At 38.6% G+C, this 23,805-nt stretch overlaps 1 protein-coding gene across 2 annotated transcripts in view; it reads right to left on the bottom strand.

The window, feature by feature from the left end:
- Positions 1-474: 474 nt before the first annotated feature.
- The window catches only part of CSE1L (chromosome segregation 1 like), a 42,873-nt gene continuing 19,542 nt past the window's right edge, over positions 475-23,805 (bottom strand). For both annotated transcript variants that reach the window (XM_028125216.1, XM_028125214.2), the window contains 19 exons: positions 22,015-22,122; positions 20,533-20,625; positions 17,338-17,505; positions 17,082-17,211; positions 15,481-15,546; positions 14,855-15,057; positions 14,149-14,233; positions 12,605-12,666; positions 10,218-10,354; positions 8,997-9,100; positions 7,319-7,416; positions 5,659-5,809; positions 5,305-5,513; positions 4,824-4,921; positions 4,637-4,722; positions 3,989-4,070; positions 2,646-2,792; positions 1,621-1,852; positions 475-712 (listed from right to left, as the gene is read on the bottom strand). In XM_028125216.1, the coding sequence (XP_027981017.1) occupies positions 623-712; positions 1,621-1,852; positions 2,646-2,792; positions 3,989-4,070; positions 4,637-4,722; positions 4,824-4,921; positions 5,305-5,513; positions 5,659-5,809; positions 7,319-7,416; positions 8,997-9,100; positions 10,218-10,354; positions 12,605-12,666; positions 14,149-14,233; positions 14,855-15,057; positions 15,481-15,546; positions 17,082-17,211; positions 17,338-17,505; positions 20,533-20,625; positions 22,015-22,122 (2,349 nt within the window). In that variant the 3' untranslated portion in view covers positions 475-622. The remainder of the gene's footprint in view (positions 713-1,620; positions 1,853-2,645; positions 2,793-3,988; positions 4,071-4,636; positions 4,723-4,823; positions 4,922-5,304; positions 5,514-5,658; positions 5,810-7,318; positions 7,417-8,996; positions 9,101-10,217; positions 10,355-12,604; positions 12,667-14,148; positions 14,234-14,854; positions 15,058-15,480; positions 15,547-17,081; positions 17,212-17,337; positions 17,506-20,532; positions 20,626-22,014; positions 22,123-23,805) is intronic.

Raw genomic sequence — 23,805 nt, 5'->3', positions numbered from 1 at the left:
ATTAATGTTCCCTTTTCCCTGGTAAGGAAAGACTGAGTTTGAATTTCAATTATTTAAAGAAATTCATTATAATAGTATTAGCACCAAAAACCTGTCTTTAAGATATTCTTAGACACGTATTTGAGGGCTTTTTTTAAAAAAAAAAACTTCGGATTAGATTTAAAACTATGAAATGTGCATTTCTTGGCAAGTTACACCAGTGATTCTTTACTTATTCACATTTCCAATAAAAGCTTATGGAAACAGACAAAAATACAAAAGAGAGAAACACAAATGGCAATGCCTCAAAACAATTTAGTAACAGAAAAAAGTCTCCACGCTCAGTGTCCATCAGAATTTTAAAGTTATCCCAACAACAGTGCAAATGCTCAACTCATGATCGTATACTGAACTAATACTTGTCCCTGGAAGCTGCAAACTGGAAAGTCACCCACTTCTATTCATGATCACACAAACCACCTAATTTGCTCAAGGTTCAGCTTAAAGCAACATTTAATATTCTTTACAAGATGGAATTTGTGACAAGTTCAAAAGGAAAACTTGCTTTAATGCAGCTGTGCTCAGACGTCTATGTGATTTCCTCAGAAACCATTGTTGGCTTAGCCAATCTGGAAAACGCAGTTCAAAGCAGTGTCACACTGGCCGCCTGAAGGTAGCCTTGGAGATACTGGAGCGCTTCCGCATTGAGGCTGGTGCTCACCATCGAGGGAACCTACAAGAGATGGGAAACATGCCGGTCCTTGGAGATCTTAATAAACCAACACAAGCCCCATCTTCTCCAGAACTGCCATGTCTTGGGAAGGACAATCCATCACCAGTGACTCTTACAGAGATTCTCAAGGATCTCAATTGCTTTACACCTTCAGAACTGGATAGGTCTAAAAAGCAGATCCATAAGGAATTACTGCTGTTCAGTGTGGTAGTGGCATTGTGGGGATTAAAAAAAAAAGTCCTTATTGGTGAGCAATGCATAATTAAGGACATATAGGTGAAATGACATCATGCCCAAGACGAAACACATGCAACAAGAATGGCAGAATACTGGTACTTTTTGAAGGTCTATATGTGAAGGTTCATTATGCTATTTCTATGTGTTTGACGTTCTCCATAATAAAACATTGAAAAATATATTTTCTCTGATAATCTAGAAGACTCTGTAAAAGGTGCTGGATAATGCAACTCTACAGCCATTATGTTTACTCCACGATCCAATATTTGAGTATGTTGCAGTTTAAAAAAAAAATGCCTACATTTTAATAGAAGAATGATTTCAATCTGGGAAATAAATACATTTCTATTCAAAGGGTTTTAGAGTGCCTTGGCTGGCTCAGTCGGAGCCAGCGACTCTAGATCTTGGGAATTGTAAGTACAAGCCTCACGTCAGGTGTAGAGATTACTTAAATAAATAAATAAAACTTAAAAAGTGTGTGGGGGACGTGTGAGCGGGTTTTATCCCCCGCTTTGTCCTTATTCCAAAAGTCATTTGCTTAAAATCTACTTCTAGCACATCATTCTAATGAAAGAAAATTAAGGCCTAACTATAGGCACCAGCATAACTACTACCTTCTGGCCTTCCCAGAAAGGGGTCCAGTAGTCAGAGTTCTTGGACAACACACTTACCCTTCCTGGACAGGCAGTAGACAGCTTGTGAAGTGACTGTGCCAGGTGAATTTTGGGATTGTTCACCATCTGACCTACAGGATCATGCTCTTTTTTCCCCGCAAATGCCAATTGTGAGAAGGCGGTCTGATACCCTGGTGTATCTTCTATGTCAATAAAATGTTCTTCATCGGGAATGGTATCATCTTCAGGTAACTCAAAAAGGCCAATCAGAGACTGTAATAAAGGAGTCCTGGATTTGAAGCAAGCAAGCAGACAAAAGATTAAGTGAATACTTCTGAAGATCTAAACAAAGAGCAGCAATTCCTCAGAGACACAAATTATAGAGGCACAGTCTCAAGAGCTGCAAGGGACCTTTGAAATGGGATGGACATCAGTTCTTACAGCTACCCTCCAAAACCACTCTTAACTTCTTTTTGGCCACAGCACGCCAATTTCCCTTTTGGAAACTACTCCATCCCCAGAACTGTCCAGCTGGCTGTGTGACCCACTGTGTCACATGTGACTGAAGCCATGTGACTGAAGCCAAACCAGAGATTCACTGCTGCCAGAAGTTAGTTAGAAGAAATAGGCCTCGAATCATCAGATCCTTTTCTGGAAGAGGGTGCCTGAGTGAACCCAAAGTGAGGCAAGGTTCCTGAGAGCAAGAGGTCTAGAAAAGCCAGGAATACCAGTCACGGAACACAAGCACATAAGACCCTCTTTTAGCCCTATTCAATTTCTCCACTTGAAGATTTAAGCCAACTAGTTGAGTGTCATCATAAACATTCCTAGAGATCATGTAGACCAGCGACTTTCACCAGATTCTCAAAGGGGGCACATGAACCCCCTCCAATAAAGTAAAGAATCAGGAAACATCTTTCTAGACCCAGAAGGACCCACAAGTCCTGTCTTGGATCTGATGGTTGCTAGTGGAGAACCTGAGATCAGAACCCAATTCTCAGCCCTCGGGAGAATAAGCGTGTTTAGTTTTGCAGTCATAAGGGAAGGAAGCTGTAATTCCCAGAGTTTGGAGCACTACTTACCATAGCTTGGTATACTCTGTGTCCATCATTGGGGGACATTCTGTTAGTAATTTCGTTATGCCAACCGCACAAATCTTTTTCTCTACGTTTCCAGATACTTTCTGAATTTCAGGAATAATGATTTTTTCCAAAACCATTCCAAACATTCTATTAAAATAAAATATTAGACTATCACTATAATTAAACTGTGAAATGCTTAGATGTTATTTACACTGACTCCTTAGGAATATAATAAAATCCAAAATAACAGGGCTACTATTTTTGGTCAACTGAATGGCAGAGACCTAGAGATGACAAAGCAAAAATGAAACCTCAAACTTTGGCCCTGTGGCCAAGCGCTGCCAACAACTTCTGTGAAATACTAAAGTCTGTGCTCATGTGGAATCTTCACAACCACTTTTCTATCACTTTTTTAATTACTCAAGAAATCTTTGAAAAATTAGAAATTAAATAAAGAGAAAGAAGAAAAAGAATTACCCATCACCCCACTATCCAGTAATAACTAGTTTTAACATTACTGGATTATAAACTTCCCAACTTCCTATGCTTACGTACCTATAAGGATGTAAGTGTTAATGGCTATATTATAAAAATTATTTAGCCACCAATCAAAATGTTGTTGCAAACATCCTAAGAGCAATACCAAATGATGTAAAATCCTCAGTTTCTACTTCACTAAAATTACCTGAAGTGGAAATAGTGGATATCAAAGATACCGGACATTTTAATACTCTAGGTATTATTTTTTGCTTTATAGAAAGATCATACCAGTTTACCCACTAGCAGTTAATGAAACTGATTTCCTCACAAATCTCTACAGCTGAAAAGCATATTTTCTGGTACTACTTTTTCAGGCTAATTCATTTTTTTCATCTCAATCTGGAATTTTTTTGATATAATACCAATACGGGGATCTCACTTGAGTTTTTTTCTCCAAATTGTTCTCTATCATTTCTTTCTATCCTTCCTTTCCCTATGAAATGGGAGATGCCATCTAACTACATTCTTTGTATGTACACTAAGTAAAAAGCAAAGAGTTTCATCTGAAAAATCACACTACTGGCCTTAAAGGCAGGCTCCTGGAGACACAACCCCAACCATCCAGAACCACATAGAACACCGGCTGTATAGAAGGCGGGGGTGGGAGTTAGAAAAATGTTTGCAGGGATTTTCTTCTTTGCAACTCAATAGTCCTAAGAATATTTTCAAAACCAGAAAGATACTGTAGCTCCACCAAGAACTGTAAAACCATCTATAAAATAGAAATACTGGTTTGTGCTAAAAGAGGTCAATTTTTTTCGCTTTAAAAAACAAAATACAGTAAGTAATAAAAACAAACTTACTTTGGTTGTATGCCATCAAATATTTCTTGCAGTGCCAGCGCCCCATATTTTATGCAATACAAATTAATAAAGACTAAGAAGCCTGTTGAAAGGAGATGCAGAATATCAATACAGAGGCCTCAGTGCACTAAACAAGTGATTCAGCACAAGTCTGCCACGTGAAACAGTCATAATTATTAAAACCAATGGGTAACTTTGGGATCAATATTCCCTTTATTATACAATTAACATATAGTACAGACAAAAAATATTTTGATATCTAAACTCAGAAACTAACCTTTGGAACACAATATATTTCAAAGTGACTTAATATTTGGAGAATACAAACATCTTAAAATATTTTATAGAATTAAAACCGATAAAACGTTTATGTGTAACCATAAAGGCTAAGGGTTTTAGCTACTTTCCTTCATTATTTCTGTAAGAAGGGCCAAACGATTTTACTTATTTTTTTTTAATATTTTATTTATTTGACAGAAAGAGAGAGCGAGCATAAGACGGGGAGAGGCAGAGAGAGAGGGAGAAGCAGGCTCCCCACCAAACAGGGAGCCCAATGTGGGGCTCGATCCCAGTACCCTGGGATCATGACCCTAGCCAAAGGCAGACACTCAACCGACTGAGCCACTTGGGCGCCCCAATTTTACTTACTCTTGATAAACTTTGTTGTTTTGGAATTCTGAAGTCTTTGGAATAGTAGAATGAAGATTTGCTTCCTGTACTGATCAACTGACTCACTAAAGAAGTGAATGAAACCAACAATGTATCAAGTCAGCATCTTCTGAGTACCCAACAGTCTTTGAGTAATCTATACAGTGAGGGTTCTACTCATACTCACGGAGGCATGTGCTCTATTATACTGTTTAGAAGATAAAAACCTTGGTGGTCATTGGCTTTGGATGCAATTAGCTTCTGGAAGACACCTAATAACCCAGGCTACAACAAATTAGATCAAATAATATTCCGTTAAAGAGGCAAGGATTAACTGTTCCAAAAGTTACACTTTAAGCAGGTGATGTTTTGGAAAACGGTGCATGCTATAATAATTAGCGTTTTTGCTTTTGTTCCTACTTCTGAAGTGTAGAGAGAAAATATCCCATCACAATAAGCCTTAAAGTTCTTGAAATTAACCTATTTGGCTCTATTTTTTTATTTCCTACCATGGAGATAATTAAAGGATACCTAATTGTAGCAAAATATACATTAATATTTTCTGGTAACCACTTTGTTACATTTAAGAATTTTTAAAACTCTGCCATCCTCAGTTTCTCTCTGCTACCTTACAAAATGACAGTGACATCAAAATAAATCCCACTCACAATTTTGTCAGCCGCAGCACTTGCTATCGTGTTTGAACCGCGTTCTAAGAACGCTTGGAGAAGCCTCACTAGAGCAGGGATATTTCCTGTTCTTTCCCAAAGCACTGGCTGAAGGAGATGAGGAAATAAGGCCATATAAGAAGACGGGATATCATTTTTGTGTGTTTCCAGAAGCAAAGACATCACTTGAAAGACGTATGGAATAAATTCTGTTGATAAAAGTAAAAACAGAGCTGTCAGCTTCATAACTAATGGCTCCCACAAAAAGGCACATACCTCACAGGCAGGTTCCATTTTATTAGCCACTTTAATAGTTTTATTCAGTAAGAAAGAAAATAACTCCTTTTAACTTACCTTGTACATCATTTTGTAAAATTTCAGTAAACACGAGAAACAAAGCCTCCTCAAAATTTACAACAGCAGCAGGGTTAGCTTTACAAGTTATTCTTATGGACAAACATATTGCTTCAAACATGTAGTGATTAAAGTGAGGTTTGCTTGGGTTCTGAAATTAAAAACAGAAAGCTTACCACTCTCCAATAATCCAAGTGACTATATTAAATATCTAAAATAAAACACACACACCAATCCCTTCTAAAACACATTGAGAGGCCATCTTTTAAAAAAATCAGTACTAAAAAAAAAAAAAAAACCTCAATTACAGTTGCCTACATACATGTTAAAGTTTTATATGGACTTTAAAATTCAGAAAATAAAACAATATTCACTAATGCCTATTTCTTCGTATTTTTTTTAATGGGCAAAAGTCCACTATGAAAAATAAGTCAAGTCACAGGCAGAGGACTCCACGAGCTTCCGTGTTCCCAGTGCTATAAGGAACTTGTCTGAAAGCCACGTGCTCCCCCAGAGCCAACCCTGTAAGCAGTGCTGGAAGAAACGAGCAGGGACAAGTATGACCAGGCTGTGCCTCTAGACTTGTGTGGGACCTTAGGCAAGCCTTAACCTCTATGGGTCTCAATGTCTGTACCTCCAGAGTGACACTCCTTTCTATCAGTGGTTTTCAATGTTTAAAGCAACATAACCCTATTTTCCATCAAACAAAGTCCTTCTTGGAAGGCTACCATATGAAGTTGATGAACTTAGAAGTTTGGGGTGGGGGACAGCAGAAGACCCAAGGTCTCTTCTCTTCTCAATCCCCCAAGGCCCAAAGCAGTCCAACACCCTTACCAGAACTCAGTGGGAAAATGATGACTGTTCTCCAAAGTCCCTGTAATAGTTCTATACATTTATTTCCTTTCCGTAGAGTAATTAGGAACAGGCATCTCAAAAAGAATTTTGGCATGGGGCACCTGGGTGGCTCAGTCGTTAAGCGTCTGCCTTCCGCTCAGGTCATGATCCCAGGGTCCTGGGATTGGGCCCCGCCATCGGGCTCTCTGCTCTGCGGGAAGCCTGCTTCTCCCTCTCCCACTCCCCCTGCTTGTGGTCCCTCTCTCGCTGTGTCTCTCTCTGTCAAATAAATAAATAAAATCTTAAAAAAAAAAAGAATTTTGGTAGCCTTAAGCGGACTTTTATTTTCTAAATCTTAGTATTAATAAATATGAAATCAAAATATCTATAAAATTTTTGATCAAAGGAATGGACTTTACTTGGGGCAAATTAGAGTAAAGGAGCCAAGACACAAGGGACTACATTTTATAAAAGTCTGAGTAGCCTTTTTTTTGTCCACTTGGTACAGAGCCTGCTTTCCTCCACCTAAGATCATTTCAGATCAATTATCTGTACTTTTTCAATTGTAGTCAATGAAACATGTTACTTTTTAAATGAGAATTCAAATGAAACATTTTAAAGTTTCTGGACCTACACTTACAAAGGCAAGTGCTGTAATGTCTCCAATTTAATACCTCCCCACACTTTTAAAAGGTACTTAACTGTTGGTCAGGAAGAATCCAGAGAACTTTTCCTAAGCCTGACCCACTGCCAGAGAGTTCTGAGGCTCAAACAGTTTGAAGCGTAAGTTAAAAAGCAACCACACTCTTAAAACTGGTCTTGTTACCTTACTAACAGCTAAAAGCTTCTGTGTAAGCTGAGTGATGAGGGTGGGGATGTAGGGGATTATGGCTTCTTGTAGGAGGGAAAAACTTCTCATGATAGCTGTAAAATATAAAAAGAGCAAGAACAGTTAAAATTCACAAAAAAACAGTGATTACGAAAAAAAAAGTCCACAGACTCACCAACAAAATTTTAAGACACTTAAGCAACCCCCAGATAGCTCCCTATAAACAATCTAAATATCCTTTCCTTTCAAAATTATGCCAAGGACTGATAACAAAATTTAGCTACTTTCAGAAAGCCTAAGGCTTAAAAGAAAAAAGGGACAGTAAGAAATAATAAGTGACTAAAGAGGCAAACACTGAGCAGGAGGAAGGGGTAGAATGACAGGAGAAGGGGAAGGGGGGCAGTAGGTGGAAGACAGTACAGTTTCCAGTCTCTTCACTTAGAAAATCAATGGCAGGTAATGTTTAGCCCTAGCCTAATGGACACATCACAGCCTACCAAAAACTGAGAGAAGACCATCTGTTCATCTCCCTCCAAAAAGAGAAATTAGGAGCCCAAGAAAAATCTAAAAATACACATAAAGCTATGGAGGGTCCACACTATAAGAATACTGCTCATTAAGAGATGCCTAAAAACATTTGGCATGGGAGATAGATACATTATTAAGCTAAAAATGTACATAATTGTTTCTTCACAAGTAGAACAGATGTTTACCAAGTACAGCAGCTACTATGTATCAGGCGCAGATGATAGAAAGTTATCCTCTGTTGCCCCCTAAACTTGACCACGTTTCTTCTCCCTGAGCCAGACTCACCTTCCAGCTAGCTAACCACTGCGTATCCCTCACTCCCTAGAGAAAACTGTCCCCAGAGGATGGATCAGTGCCCCACCTCTGGGCCGGCAGAGTCTGCTGACTCACTCATCCAACAGTACTACTGAGAAGGTATGCATCCGGGTGCTCTCGCACACCCTAGGAACACGGTAATGAGACTACACGCCAGTTAACCTCACAGAAACAGACATTAAACAACAGCAGTCACGCATCACCGTTGGGAGAAGTACGGTGCTGAAAACACAAATACATACCTAGATACACTCTTATCCACACATATAAACACATGTACACACAGATACACAACATACCCCAGGGGGCCTGACCCACCATCAGGGACAGTTTGTTTGAAAAGCTAGGCTGCTGGAATGCAACAGTGACTGAGTCAGAGCGGTCACCAAGACGCTCTCCTCGTGTGGCAGTGGGCAGGGGCCGACAGCTGCCTGTGTTCTAGGCAGTAGCTCTGCGGAGGCAGGATGCGTGTGCAGCCCAGCAAGAGCACCCGGGCTTCACGCCAAGACCTAGCCTAGCATCTAGCATGCCATCAACAAATGTCTCATCTGATCTCTGCCCTCAAGAAAGTCAATCTAGGTAAAGAAAAAGGGAGTTTGCTACTTTTTCTTTAACAAGAGGAGCTCTATATCAAACTAGGGTAAATTTTTTTCTGAAAATACCATTAAGTATAAACAAAAGATTTTCCATTTAAAAATATCTAAACCTACCTAATGCTTAGCCCACCGTATCTGGTTCATAGACTACGTAACCTGAAGTACAACTCAGAGCATTCACCCCTATAATTGGAGATGGGGTTCTTATAGTCTGGTACACCAGGGAAACGGCCTACCTTTCATAATATATTCATTTTCTGAAGAGCCAGGAAGTGTGAGAGCTTTGAAAAGGTTTGTTAGCAGAATCTCAACAAACGGTGCGATTTCTGCGGCTGTAAAGCTATAGATGAAAAAACAGCTTTCAGTCACTGCCAACTCTTGAGCTGATCACTCTGGAATACCCATGGGCAACCACTAAATCACACATCTTGGCATAAAAGCTAGCCATCTCCCACCACTGACAATCAACAGACAGCTTAGGAAAGTAACTGTTTACATGTGTTCATGTGAAATTCCTAAAAAGGCACATCTGGGATCAAACACAAACCAAAATCCAGGCAAACCTGACATCTAAAGCTGTTCAGGTCACCCCTGGGTCATACCTATCATCACCGAGAACAGAGCTCAGACTCTCAGGGTCTCAGTCATCTGCTTTTCCTGGAGCAGGTGCATAAACTCTGCATTGAGTTCTGGGCCTGAAGACAGGTACTGGTTTGACTCACCTCAAAGGATGTCCTTTCAACCCTTAATTGGCTCTAAGAATATCTGCACTTCAAGTTCTTGAAGAAGAAAAGAACCTATAACTGTTTTCCATCTCTTACCCAAAGCTCAGTTTCAAGAAATAAAACTGCTGAAGAATGGCCTGAAAGACACGCAGACCGTCCATTCCTCTACATTTTCTCCTTGGCTCAGGCCAGAGAACTACTGTCTGGGACCCTAGGGAATTTATTTTCACTCAGTTGTGTCCCATCTCCACACAGGGTAATAATGCAAAAACGGCCACATAAAACAAGTTGCAAGAACACTCCCTTAATGAAGGCCCATTTCTGAGTTGCCTTCTGAGTAACTGTTTAATTTTAACCTAAAGGACACTGAAAATTTTAACTTACCAAGTTGCCCCCTATGCCTTTGTTGCAAGGAGACAGCACACAAATTTCAGGAGTTTCCTTAACTCCTGTACAGGATCCTTGGACATACATTTCTTTTTAGAATCTCACCCCATTATTTTCCTTTGCTCCAACTTCCTATTTAACTTTTTGTCATAATGTATCTATTTTTAGCATACGACCTCATCCTTTTGGACTGAGACAGAATAATTAAATGAGGGAAAAGTACACATTTATTTTTCAAACTACTAATGTCATTATGAATATAGTCAAGGAAGAACTTTGACCAGCACAGAACAGTTCCCCACCCTAAGCTGAAAAAATAGAAATTGTTTAGAATCAAATACTTACAGAGTGGTGTTGTTAGGCCCTCTCATGGTAAACAGCCTCTCAAGAGCATGTGCTGCATAAGTATGAACAACAATACTTTCAGCTTGAAGGTGATTAATCAAGAGAGGAATAGAGACTAAAAGATGTTCTTTTGGTACCTGAAAACCACAATAATATGCATGCTTTAAATCAATGATGCAACCTTAGAAGGGCTTGCTGATTCTGGAAAGTGTGTTTTTTTCAGCTGTTACAATGGGAGACGATATGGATGAGAAATCAAAACTTCTACCTCCACGTAATGGCTCAATTCACATTCACAATTCTCTTTCTCTGAGCATTAAACTATGGTTAGAGGAAAATCTTGCAGATAAAAACACACATCATAAAATAGTAGTATAATGGACAAGCAAACTAAGATTTCATTAATATTAAGAACTACACTTTTCACTAGCAGGTATTCTTGGAAAAGTCATTTAAGCTGCCTGTGCCTCATTTTCTCTTCTAAAAAAAGAGGTGGTGCAAAAATAAGAATATTAATCTTCATTAGAAAATTCTAGGGGTGCCTGGGTGGCTCAGCTGGTTCAATGTCTGACTCGATCTCAGGTCAGGTCTTAATCTCAGGGTTGTGAGTTCAAAGCCCTGTGTTGGGCTCCATGCTGGGTGTGGAGCCTAAGGAAGGACGGAAGGAAGGAAGGAAGGAAGGAAGGACGGAAGGAAGGAAGGAAGGAAGGACGGACGGACGGAAGGAAGGACGGAAGGAAGGACGGACGGACGGACGGAAGGAAGGAAGGAAGGGGAAAGGGAAGGGGAGGGGAAAGGGAAGGGGGAGGGGAAGGGAAGGGAGGGAGAAGAGAGGAAGGAGAGGGAAGGAGAAGGGAGGAAGGAGAGGGAAGGAGAAGGGAGGAAGGAGAGGGAAGGAGAAGGGAGGGACCAGGAGAGGGAGGGAGAAGGAAGGGAGAGGGAAGGGAAGGGAAAGGAAGGGAAGGGAAGGAAGGAAGGAAAGGGAAGGAAGGAAAGGGAAGGAAAGAAAAGGAAAAGGAAGAAATAAAGAAAAGAAACATCTAAAAATTTAGAATTCCCATCCATTACTCTTTAAAATAGAGCAGCTTCAGGGAGCCTGGTTGGTGCAGTCAGCTGAGTATCTGACTCTTGATTTTGACGCAGGTGGTGGTCTCGGGGTCATGACACTGAGTCCCGCATCGGGCTCCGCGTTTGGCACAGAGCCTGTTTGACACTCTCTCTCCTTCCCTCTGTGCCCCCCACCCCCGCCACACGGGTGCGCTCAATCTCTCTCTCAAATAAATCTTTAAAAAAATAAAGTAGAGCAGCTTCGCAAGGTTGCATGTACCCTGGTAAATACGTGCCAAACACATAAAAATTATAAATCAAGAAATTATAAACAGGGAGCCTGGGTGGCTCAGTTGGTTGAGCGACTGCCTTCGGCTCAGGTCATGATCCTGGAGTCCCGGGATCGAGTCCCGCATCGGGCTCCCTGCTCAGCAGGCAGTCTGCTTCTCTCTCTGACCCTCTTCCCTCTTGTGCTCTCATTCTCTCTCTCTCAAATAAATAAATAAGATCTTAAAAAAAAAATTATAAATAGGATAGTCTTATGATGGGGATACCACACAACTATTAAAAAATGAACTACATCTACTAAAATAAGTACGTCTCAAAAACAGTATCAAGCACAGTTAAAAAAAGACAACATGTGTAGACCGAACCTATAGCATACCATTTATATAAATAAAATCTTAAACCTATGGAATACTACAAAACTTCTGTGGAAACAAGTATGTAATAAAACCATAAACACACGAGAATGCAAACAGCTAAAAGTACAATGCGAGAAACTCTGTAAGATAAATGACAGGTTTCTCCAACAAATAATAGGCATATGAAAGGGGAGGCGACCTCTCTGGCATCAAATTAGAAACAAGACACAGGGGTGCCTGGGTGGCTCAGTATGTTAAGCGTCTGCCTTTGGCTCAGGTCATGATCTTAGGGCCCTGGGATCAAGCCCTACGTTGGGCTCCCTGCTCAGTGAGTCTGCTTCTCCTTCTGCCCCTCCCCCTACTTGTGCACACTTTCTCTCTCTCTCAAATAAATAAATAAAATCTTAAAGACAAGACACATAATCAACCATAAGCAATGTGTGTACCTTGTTCGGACCCCAATTTTTTATGAAAATCACTGTATAATGATTATTTTTGAGACAAAGGAGAAAATTAAGCATGGTCTGGAATCCTAAGTTCTTTTTTTTTTTTTTTGGAATCCTAAGTTCTTAAGAAGTTATCATTCTATTAGATGTGGATGTCAAGAAGGACTGCACAGAAGGGAAGAGAAGCTGGTATACAATAAAACTCTTAAGAGATTAAATGGCATATAACACATAAATCAAAGCTACTTACTTGATTCCTAAAAATCATAATGTATTTGATACCATCAGCTTTAAGGACAGGAAATTCATTCACTATTAAAAAAATAAAACCATAGTTATTTAAATGCTCAGGACTATTACGCCCAGATTGGCGACATTATCAGATTTTTGAAACAGTTTTGGTAACCATAATGTCAAGTAATTGAAGCTTATTTAATTATACGAAGATCTACTACGTAGCTATTCGTTCTGGTAAGATTATGATTAATTTTATTTTTTTCCTTTTTTAAGTTTCATTACAAATGGACATGCACTTACTACTTACATTAATTGAGTAAAAATGATTTAGACCACAAGCTAATGACCATATATCATCTTTTAGCTAGAAGTGAAGCTATTCTGAATCAAAAACATGTCTCTCAGGCTGGGATTTGCTTTAATATATGTGCTGCCAAAGCAAGCACTGGCTGGGATTTCCTTTAAACTGCTCCAATGGTGGGAAAATAAATTAGTGAAAAAAGAATACTGGTCAATTACTTAAAATTCTTAAAGCCAGATGACAGTAAAACATGCATGTCCATTATTCTCCCTTTTAGTGTATTTAAAATTTCCATACAAAAAGCTTTTTTATTTTTTTAAAAAGTAGGCCCCATGCCCTGCATGGAGCCCAACATGGGGCTTGAGCTCATGACCCTGAGATCAAGACCTGAGCTGAGATCAAGAGTCAGACACTTAACTGAGTGAGCCACCCAGGTGCCTGCCATACAAAAAGTTTTTTAAAAAGGGAATATATAATGTATATACCTTCATAAACATAGGAAGTTATCCTTAATTATCAGTTTGAAGTACTTTAAATTTACTTCAATTTTTAAGATTACATTTTTCAAATGAGAAGGGAAAGAAAACTGAAGTATAATTCCTAGAGTATGATCCAGCATAACTAAGCTGAGCTACAATTTCATCTTAGTTGTTCCTATTTTCCTTCTACACAAGCAACATCTTCTTTAAAGAAAGTTAATTTCAACAGTGCAAGATCTGGGGAAACCATTTGAGATTTTATTCAATAAAAGAAGTAACTGCAGGGGCGCCTGGGTGACTCATTGGGTTAAGCGTCTGCCTTCAGCTCAGGTCATGATCCCAGGGTCCTGGGATTGAGCCCCACTCTGCCTGTTCAGCTGAGTCTGCTTTTCCCCCTGCTCATGCTTTCTCTCTCAGATAAATAAAATCCTTAAAAAAAAAAAAAAAAAAAAAAGGAATAACTGCAACAAGGACAGGAGCCAATTTTTTGAGTCTCATGGTGCTGTGGAGCCCCTATTATGACCTTATGACTTTTGCCATATTGTTACCTATTTTGTAGTATAAAATAACAATGCAGGGGTGCCTGGCTGGCTCAATCAGTAGAGGATGTGAATCCTGATGTTCAGGGTCTTGAGTTTCAGCCACACGTTGGGTTGGGTGCAGAGATACTAGATACAGTATCTTAAATAGTAAGATTTAAACTAGATACTTAAAAAACAAAAAAACCACTCAAGTAAAAGTGTTGTAAGTGGCATAAAAAAACTTTCACAAACTCACCATTAGCTGATTTTAAATCAGGGAGAATGTGATTCACAAAGAACTCAGTCAGGTTTACAAGTTCATTTGCTTGTGTAATTCCATGCTGAAAAACAATTTTTAACAGGGTAAATGACATGAAATACCTGTATACATCTGATACAATCTATCACATAGGAAATTTAGGCAACTTTTAAAAAACAGGTTATAGGGACGCCTCGTTGGCTCAGGTGGTTGAGCGTCTTGACTCTTGATTTCAGCTTGGGTCACCATCTCAAGGTTGTGATGCCTGAAGCCTGCTTAAGAGTCTCTCTCCCCCTCTCTGTTTGACCCTCACCCCCCTCTAAAATAACAAACAGGTTACAAATAGAGATGAACACTTCAAATCACAAACTGCTTAAATATAAAAAACCAAGACTATTTTAATAGACAATAAAGAAATCTCCCTAATTTAAGGAACAGCTAAATTTAAATTAAGCACTTTATATACACCGAGTCTCAGCTAAGGGAAACAAGTGTGGTATCTATCAGTTTTCTATCCATAAGAAAATAAAGTGCTTAATATATCAATGTAAAGTCATCTTGGGAGACTATATGAATTCTAATCAGAACTAACAGGTTATCTAGCAAAGTAGGCTGATCATTAGAAATGTATTACTTCTTTCTGATTTCTGTGATTACCACACCAAGTCTATTTTAAAAACAAAACTATATTGCAAAGATTCACCTTCTGTGTTTGGGCTTTTGATGCCAAAGATGTCACTAGGTAAATGGCTGCATCTTTGTGTTTCCAGTTGACAGATGGGTTTTTTGCATATTCTTGCAGCATGGAATTAACATAACCAGAAAAGATTCCTGTCACAGGTCCCTCAAAAAACTTGCACAATCCTCGTACTAGATCACAAGCAGCTCTGCGTCTAGTATCAATATCTATAAAACCAAAGGGAAATATATCATAAGAGAAAGAAACCACAAACCAAGTGATCAAGATTATAAGGCAACAAATTGTCATCTGATCGCTCTTAGCAACATCAACAATGAAAAAGAACATCTTAAAAAAAAAGAAGAAAAAGAACATTCTTTTGTTCACAAGAAACACAAAATGGGAACTAAAAAGGTTACAGTAGTAGTTACACACTAATAAGCATATAAAAAAGAGAAGGCAGATGATTTAACGTTGGACACTACGCTCAAGCTCAGGCAAGAGTCCTCTTTAAGGTGTACAAAGTTAGAGGAGGAAAGGCGGTTGAGACAACATACTTACCCTAACTCCCACTCCTCCCCATAGTGACCAGAAAGAGCAACTTTAAAAGAGCCTTGCTATCAGACTAAGTTCAAAACCAAAATACATACCAGATCCTTCCAAATCTCTTCTTATGTACTCCTCAGAATTGTCTTCAAAGGCTTCTTCATCAGCAGCTACAAAGAGAGATGGCACTTCAAATAACCCCTCAAAAGACATGACAAAAGTCATTGTACTTTCACAGCAAGTACAGAAAAGACTATGTAGAACTGCCATGTTTTCCAGCAAAATGTTCCTTCCCAAAAAAAGACTTTATATATATATACATACATATATACACACACACACTTTTTTTTAAAAAAGAAATTTATATGAGAGAGAGAGAGCACGAGCGAGAGAGTGAGAGCACAAGCAAGGGCAGAGAGAGAGAGAGAAACAGTCTCCCTGCTGAGCAGGGAGCCCAATGTGGGGCTCGATCCCAGGACTCTGGGATCCTGACCTGAGCCGAAGGCAGACGCTTCACAACTGAGCCACCCAGGCGCCCCTAATTTCATATATTCTTAATCGTTACTTAAGAGCAGCAAATGCCACCCTAAACGGTTAGGTAACAGGTAATTCTCACAGCTCACTTGCTCTAATGTAACCATGTCCCCAGAATTGGACTTTACCACCCACTTCAAAAAGTTGAATATTGGGGCCCAACCTAGAGATGTCAACTTTTATTATGCTAGATAAGAACATTAAAAAAACAAAGAGCCTGGGGCACCTGGGTGGCTTAGTCGTTAAGCGTCTTCCTTTGGCTCAGGTCATGATCCCAGTGTCCTGGGATCGAGCCCCGCATCGGGCTCCCTGCTCTGTGGGAAGCCTGCTTCTCCCTCTCCCACTCACCCTGCTTGTGTTCCCTCTCTTGCTGTGTCTGTCAAATAAATAAAATCTTAAAAAAAAAAAAAAAGAGCCTAACTACTATAATCACCATTTCATAAAAGTCATTTCAAACTAAAGTAGGAGAGGCAACACCAAAATAAAGATCTGTTCTTTATAGTTTTATGAAAACACAAAAGGAAATAAAACCTCACATTGTATTGTCCTTAATTCTGCTTTTAGTTCCTGATAATTTGAGAACCACTGATCTAATGATTGTTTTGACATAAAACACAATTCCTTCCACATTTACTGCCTGTTCTTCCCAGCTGTAAGAAGGAAAGACAGTTTGTATACAAATATAGAGTCTCAGGGCTCTCTTAGCCTTAATCAGAAACTGAGTGGGCTTCAGCTCTGCATTTAAAGGTTATCAATCACTTCTACACTCAACTGACAAGTTATTTGCCCCAGTGAAACACTAAATCAAACAAAACCAAATTCTTTCTTAAACTGAGATCCTGGATGGTTTACTTTCTTCTCAATGTAATAAGGATATTTTTAGCCTTATTCAATTATTTCTGTGAAAAATGCTCTACAGTAGAAAACAAAGCTCATCACAGCAACACTCACAAATGTCTTTTACATCACTGTTTTTTCCTTCTGTCTTGGTTTAGAAAATAGGGAATAAGTGATTTACAGGAAGTTTTAATTAGCAATAAAAAAAATTAGACTGCATTTATTATAAAAAAGCAACAGGGAGCAGACTTAATAATAAATTTATACTAATACATGCTTTTAAAAAAGCAAGCTTTTAATCTCCTAAAAAGGCTTTAGACTTTGCTATAATTACCTCTAAATTCCATGTTAGGCACAATAACCTTCTCACAGATACTTGTCAGCGTGTTCTGGTCCTCAAACAGATTCTTATAGTGAGGTCTCTCACAAACTGAAGCCAGAAACTGAATTGCGTTACTTACTAACTGGAATAAAACACAATAGGTATTTTTTTTTAACAGGCATATTTTTAAGAGCAAAACTGAATGATTTATTAATTGGGGGAGGTAGGGAGGGGATGTCTTAATTATTTGTCTCCACCATCATCTTACCAAGTCATATTTCACCTCTTGACCCGTTGTAACTAGTAAATTCCAGATGGCTGTGACAAAACGAGGCAGGTACCGCTGAAATTCTTCATCATACTTCTGTGCATAGAGTGCAGCATTATCACAAATCTGGGATTTTAAGAGCTCCAATAAGCCTGCTTCCTCTTCATCCTCACATAAGAAAAAACAGAAAACTCAAACATAAAACTTTAAAGTTACCATAAATACAGAGTAGCTGTAATTCCTGAAACTAAAATTAAAACCTAGGGTTGTAATCTACAACTATGCCATTGTCAATGTATTCATTTAGTCTTTCAAATAGATAACAAATGAAATACTTGTATTTATTAATCATGAAGCGCAGTTCTCAAAGTTTTCAAATTAAATAGAGACTTTTCTTCTGGTTGCTGAATTATGAAATATTTACATATTCAATTGAAAATAATACAGAGAAACCTGGATGATGAAAGGCCGTACCACACTCCCTTTGTGACATGGTCAGCTATGCTGTCCTGCTATCTCCTCCCCATAAAGTTCTCATTTCAAACACATTAAGATAAAATAATGCTATGGGACGGGGCGCCTGGGTGGCTTAGTCAACGACGTGTCTGCCTTCGGCTCAGGTCATGGTCCAGGGTCCTGGGATCGAGCCCCACGTCGGGCTCCCTGCTCCGCGGTGAGCCTGCTTCTCCCTCTCCCTCTGCCCCTGCTCGTGTGCTATCTCCCTTGATCACTCTATCTCTCAAATAAATAAAATCATTAAATAATAATAGTAATAATAATAATAATAGTAATAATAATAATAATAATGCTATAGGATTCTCACCAACAGTATTCTAGCTATAAAATATTAAACAGCAATCTAATTTAAGGGTCAAACTTGTGGTCTGCAGGCCTGCTGCCTATTTTTGTAAGTAAAGTTTTATGGAAACACAGCCATGCTCATTCCTTCTTTATGTTTACACAATTTATAGTATTGCCTACGGCTGCTTTCATTCAACTACAACCGCAGAGCTGAGTGGCTGCAACAGAGACTGTACAGCCCACAAAGCCAAAAATATTTACCACCTAAACCTTTACAGGAAAAGTCTGCCAACCCCAATCTAAACCATGACAGTCATTTATATAATGGTCTCTACTGTAATGGCAATCCATAAACACCTTTTGAGCTGTACTATGTGCCAAAGAACTCAAATTTAGAAGAGAGAAGAGGTGGTTCCTCAAGGCATAAATGTAAGGGATATTACACAGTGAGAGGACATAAGGTAGTACCTGATTAAATGGGCAAACAGCTCCCTGTAAGAATCCTAGGTGAAAAACTTCCTTTACATAGAAGTGTGAAGACAAGTTTTGTTTTCTGAGGGCATCGTTTTTTTCCTACTGGACTGAAAGAATTACTTCATGGGGGCCGTATCTTTTTTGTTGCTTTTTAGTTGGTAAATCCTAGACAAAATTTGCTGTACACCCATAGAAACAATTCTCTCTCTGCACCCTACTCCCAAAAACTGATTTGAATCACCTGGTCTAATTTTATCTGAAACGGAAGCATTCTTAATATTTTGCTTTTTAAGTTTTTTGTTTCTTGGAAAAAAGATAGATTGTAAGTCTATTAATAAACAAGCAAATGATAACACAAAGTGCTATGATGAAAAGTACATATTATAAAACCCAGACCAGAAACTTTAACACATTACAAAACTTCATAATGTCCCCACGTTCCCATGTTGTACTGACTTTTTAAAAAGAGGCTCCTGGTACAAAGGTTTAAGTTTTCTTAATATTTTCAATGATAGCTTTCTATTTCATAAAATGTTCACAGTGTGAATACTTTTGAGGCTTCACTTTCAATCTTGTAAAGAAACAGCATCCTCTAGGGGCGCCTGGGTGGCTCAGTCGTTAAGTGTCTGCCTTCAGCTCAGGTCATGATCCCAGGGTCCTGGGATCTGAGCCTGCATCGGGCTCCCTGCTCTGTGGGAAGCCTGCTTTCCCTCTCTCACTCCCCCTGCTTGTGTTTCCTCTCTCGCTGTGTCTCTCTCTTGTCAAATAAATAAATAAAATCTTAAAAAAAAAAAAAAAAAAAGAAATAGCCTCCTCTATAAATTGTGAATCTACCTATGCCAGGGCACAATAAGGATAATTCTGTGTGCTAAAAATAACCAAACATAAACTGAATTTAAATAAAAAATAATTTTTTTAAAGATTGTATTTATTTATTTGACAGAGAGACAGCAAGAGAGGGAACACAGCAGGGGGAGTGGGAGAGGGAGAAGCAGGCCTCCCGCTGAGCAGGGAGCCCGATGCGGGGCACAATCCCAGGACCCCGAGATCACGACCCGAGCCAAAGGCAGGCGCCTAATGACTGAGCCACCCAGGCACCCCTAAATAAAAAATAATTAAAAAAAATAACAACCAAACATAGAACATCCCACATAATCAAATATTACTTATATTCTTGGATTCTACCTACTAACAGTGCAAGAGTAAAAAAATTTTTAGGAACCAAAATTTAAATGTTCAGTGGAACATGCAACTCTCGATCTCTGGGTCCTGAGTTTGAGCCCCATGCTGGGCACAGAGTTTACTTAAAAAATATATAAACAGGAGTGCCTGGGTGGCTCGGTTGGTTGAGCAACTGCCTTTGGCTCGGGTCATGATTCCAGGGTCCTGGGATTGAGCCCCACATCGGGCTCCCTGCTTGGCGGGGAGCCTGCTTCTCCCTCTCCCTCTGCTGCTCCCCCTGCTTGTGCTCTCTGTCAAAGAGATAAAATCTTTTAAATAAATAAAATAAATGCTCTCGGGGCGCCTGGGTGGCTCAGTCGGTTAATCCTCTGCCTTCGGCTCAGGTCATGATCCCAAGGGTCCTGGGATCGAGTCCCACACATCAGGCGGGGAACCTGCTTCTCCCTCTGCCTGCCGCTCCACCTGCTTGTGCTCACTGTCTCTCTGACAAATAAATAAATAAATAAATAAATAAATAAATAAATAAATAAATAAAATCTTTAGAAATATATAAATAAATAAAATAAACGCTCTCAAATAACTATTTCATTTTCTGAAATCTAACTATATTCCAAGGTTTTCAGAGGGTACTCCTCATTTTACATTTTTAAAAACAGATATAATCAAAATCTAATATTATATTTCAAACAATTCTTCAGTTAAAACAGGGATACCTGTGAACCATTTTTAAATACTTACATCAGTTTGTAGAAGCTTATTATCTAATGTCAAGAGGGTATGAAAATTGTTCATCCAAGTTTCCATATTATCTTCAAAAAATTCAGGGAGGTCCTAAAGAATAAACACTGACTTGAGATTTCTGATTAAAAGCAATGTTATTTTAGTAAGCTTTGCCCCCATGCTAAACATTTCCCACATGCCTACAGCCTCAAGTTCACACTCCTCAGCCTGAGCCAATATTAACTATTTAGACCAAAAATTCTTTATTCCCGCCGGGCCTGGCAGCTCAGTAAACCACTGTCTCTTTGGTTTATACACTTTCAACTACAAATGATGCCACCTATTTCCTGTCCCAATCTAAACTCACTTAATTCTTTCAAGGTCCAGCTAAGACTGTATGAAACTCCAGTGCTTACCACTATCTTCCTTTTCCTTTCTCAACTATCGCTTTTGTTGTAAGATGACCACCAATTCAGACTTATTGTCTTACATAGCTACTGATTTCCTGTGCCACAGTACTGCCTTCTTAATGAGGGATAAGCCACCCCAAGGATAAAGATTATGGCTCTTTCTTTGGTCTTCCAGACTATGCCTAACAAGTTATTAACAGCCTCATCCTACCTGATTTCTAGGAAGGAGAATTCAAAAGAAGGTGATATCCTTTAAGTAAAACTTTCTCAAACTGGTGTCCAGCTGAACACTGATGTAAGATATACCATTTTGGGCTGTTCATCTCCTATTCTGCCTATTCCTTTTGAAGAATGCTCTTTCTACCACTCTGAGTGAAATCATTTTATGAGGAGGAAGTCCAGGTACATGGCCCTGGTTATTAGCAGTGAAAAGGCCAGATTGTTCCTCTTGCATCTCAGTATAGTAATCTGCACCATTAAGACCCCTCTTGTCATTCCTGGAACACTGAATCTTAAAGTAATGATTCAAGAGCAAAAAAGAATGGGGGCCACTATCTCAGTAGCAAGACAGTGACCAGGCATTTTCTACTAGAAGTCTATGGCTATGTTTCTTCTGAAATGCCACTGGTTCTTATACCTTCCAAAACCTGGTTTTTTAGTGTTCTGTCTCCCATTCTTCCAATAAAAGCCTTTCTGTATAAGCTAGCCATAGACCTCTAACCAAAATACTCTTCCTCCAGTGTTAATATCCACTTAAATGAATAAAAGAGAAAGGTCTGAGAATATGATCTCTCCGTGTCTTCAATAATACAGTATACAGGGTGACTGTCCAAAACAGTGATTTAGGAAGTAGGGTCCTCTAAGTTATTAGACTATAAGAAAATGACACCTTTCCCCATGAAATGTCCTAGAAATATCTCTAGGAAGGACTATAAAATAGAACATTACTCGTAGGCAAAGAATGGGAGGAGAGTCAGAAAAAAACTAATTTCTTTCAGACAAATCAATGCTGGCAAAGAAGTCTTTATTAATTGAAAACCTGTATATTTGACATCAAAGAATCAAAAGCAAGAAATATAACAAAACTTACCTGAAAGTTTAAACTGTAGAACAATTTTGAGATAAGGATCAGGGAAGAAAAAAGAATCCTTAGGGCAGAAGCATCATTTGCATGGGTACTGCAGAGTTCAATAGTGGCCTTAGGAAGGAATTTAGGGGACATGGTTTTAGTGTACTGTAAACTTTAGTGAAACAGACTGAGACTACTTATATCCTCTCTGAAATTTGGCTTTTAAAAAGTATACAGTCACTGAAGAGATTCTGAAAAATATGTTACAATGGTATATATATTTAAATTGTCCATAACAGCACTACTGAAAGTCCAATGTTAATATTTGGACTAGATCCTTCCACTCTCCTTTGAGCATATAAATATATTACAAAACTGTCTTTATATGCTCTCATTAAATGACTCCCCTGGCATCTGAACTGTTTCCAATTATTTGTTATTCTAACTGCAATAAACAGGCTTATCTATAAAACTATGCACACCTCTAATTTTCACACTATGAGAGTCTAGAAATGTATTACCAAAGCAGATCAGTATGCTATGAGCACACGTTTTGCAAGCCAGATAGACCTGGATATAATGCAGACTCTGTTGCTCATAATGAGCATCACCTTGAGCAAGTTATTTTACTGAGCCCCAATCTCATGTATAATCTGGAAATAATGCCTGCCTCAGAGAGAGAATATGAGAATGAAGAAATATACATGAAATATCCAGTACCTATGCACACTATGGAAAAGACACTCAACAAATGGTACTCCCTATATTCTGGAGTAAAGAAATATGAATATTAAAGTTTTCTGAATGAAATGCCAAACTCCAGAGAGTACCATTTATAATCCAATGGACAGGACACAAGAGTGTTCATTTCATTGCACTCTGGCTAACACTTTTAACACCAGTAAAAAGAAATAAGAATCTTTACCAACCCAATAGGTAGAAAATATTGATTACATTTTGTCCAATTTTATTTTTTTAGATAAAAATGTACCATTAGTAAGATGTCCTAATGATGAAAAATCCTGTGCACACTACATCTTAGAAAGTCGTGAAAATTACAAAACTTTCCTTTTTGAAAAAAGGAAATGAGCAGCTTTTCCAGAGTTAGCACAACTAGGCTTGAGGCTTGGCTCCTTTTTTATTAGCTGTGTGATACTGAACCTTCTTTCCTTACCTGAAAAAAGAGGTTAAGAATATATCTCTTTCAGGGCCCCTGACTAACTCAGTGGGAAGAGCATGCAAAAAATTGGGGGGGGGGGGGAACCATCTGGCTGGCTCAGTCAGTGGAGCTTATGACTCTTGAGCTCAGGGTTATAAGTTCGAGCCCCATGGTGGGTATAGAGATTACTTTAAAAAAAAAAAAAAAAAACCTAAAAAAAAAAATTATCTCTTTCAATCTTATAGGAGTCTCACAGAAATAAACATGTTTAAGAAAATAGCCTATGCACTACAAGATGTACAAATATATAAATTAATCTACAATTATATATATAAATTAAACCACATAGTCAAATCAAAATGGGGAGTGAGTCCTTTAGAGACATATACTCAAATACTTGAGTAATAAAATAATATGATGCCTGGGATTTGCTTTTAAACATTCCTACAAAATGAGGGAAAGGGAAGGAAAAAAAAGTAATACTGTTAAACTTGTGTAATAGATACATGAGGGTTCATTAGATTGTCTTCTCTATTTCTGTGTAGGTTTGGAACTTTTCAAAAGCAATGTTGCTCTAAATATTACCTATCAAATAGACTTTCAAAGCATTCTCTTAAACAAAATGTACACAAATAATTAAGCAATTTAAAATA

This window comes from Eumetopias jubatus, unplaced genomic scaffold, assembly GCF_037043125.1.
Source record: "Eumetopias jubatus isolate StellerSeaLion01/CBP00866 unplaced genomic scaffold, mEumJub1_p1.0 scaffold_9, whole genome shotgun sequence".
Taxonomy (NCBI): domain Eukaryota; kingdom Metazoa; phylum Chordata; class Mammalia; order Carnivora; family Otariidae; genus Eumetopias; species Eumetopias jubatus.
The sequence above is the reverse complement of the archived record's forward strand: the minus strand, read 5'-3'. Positions and strand labels throughout refer to the sequence as shown.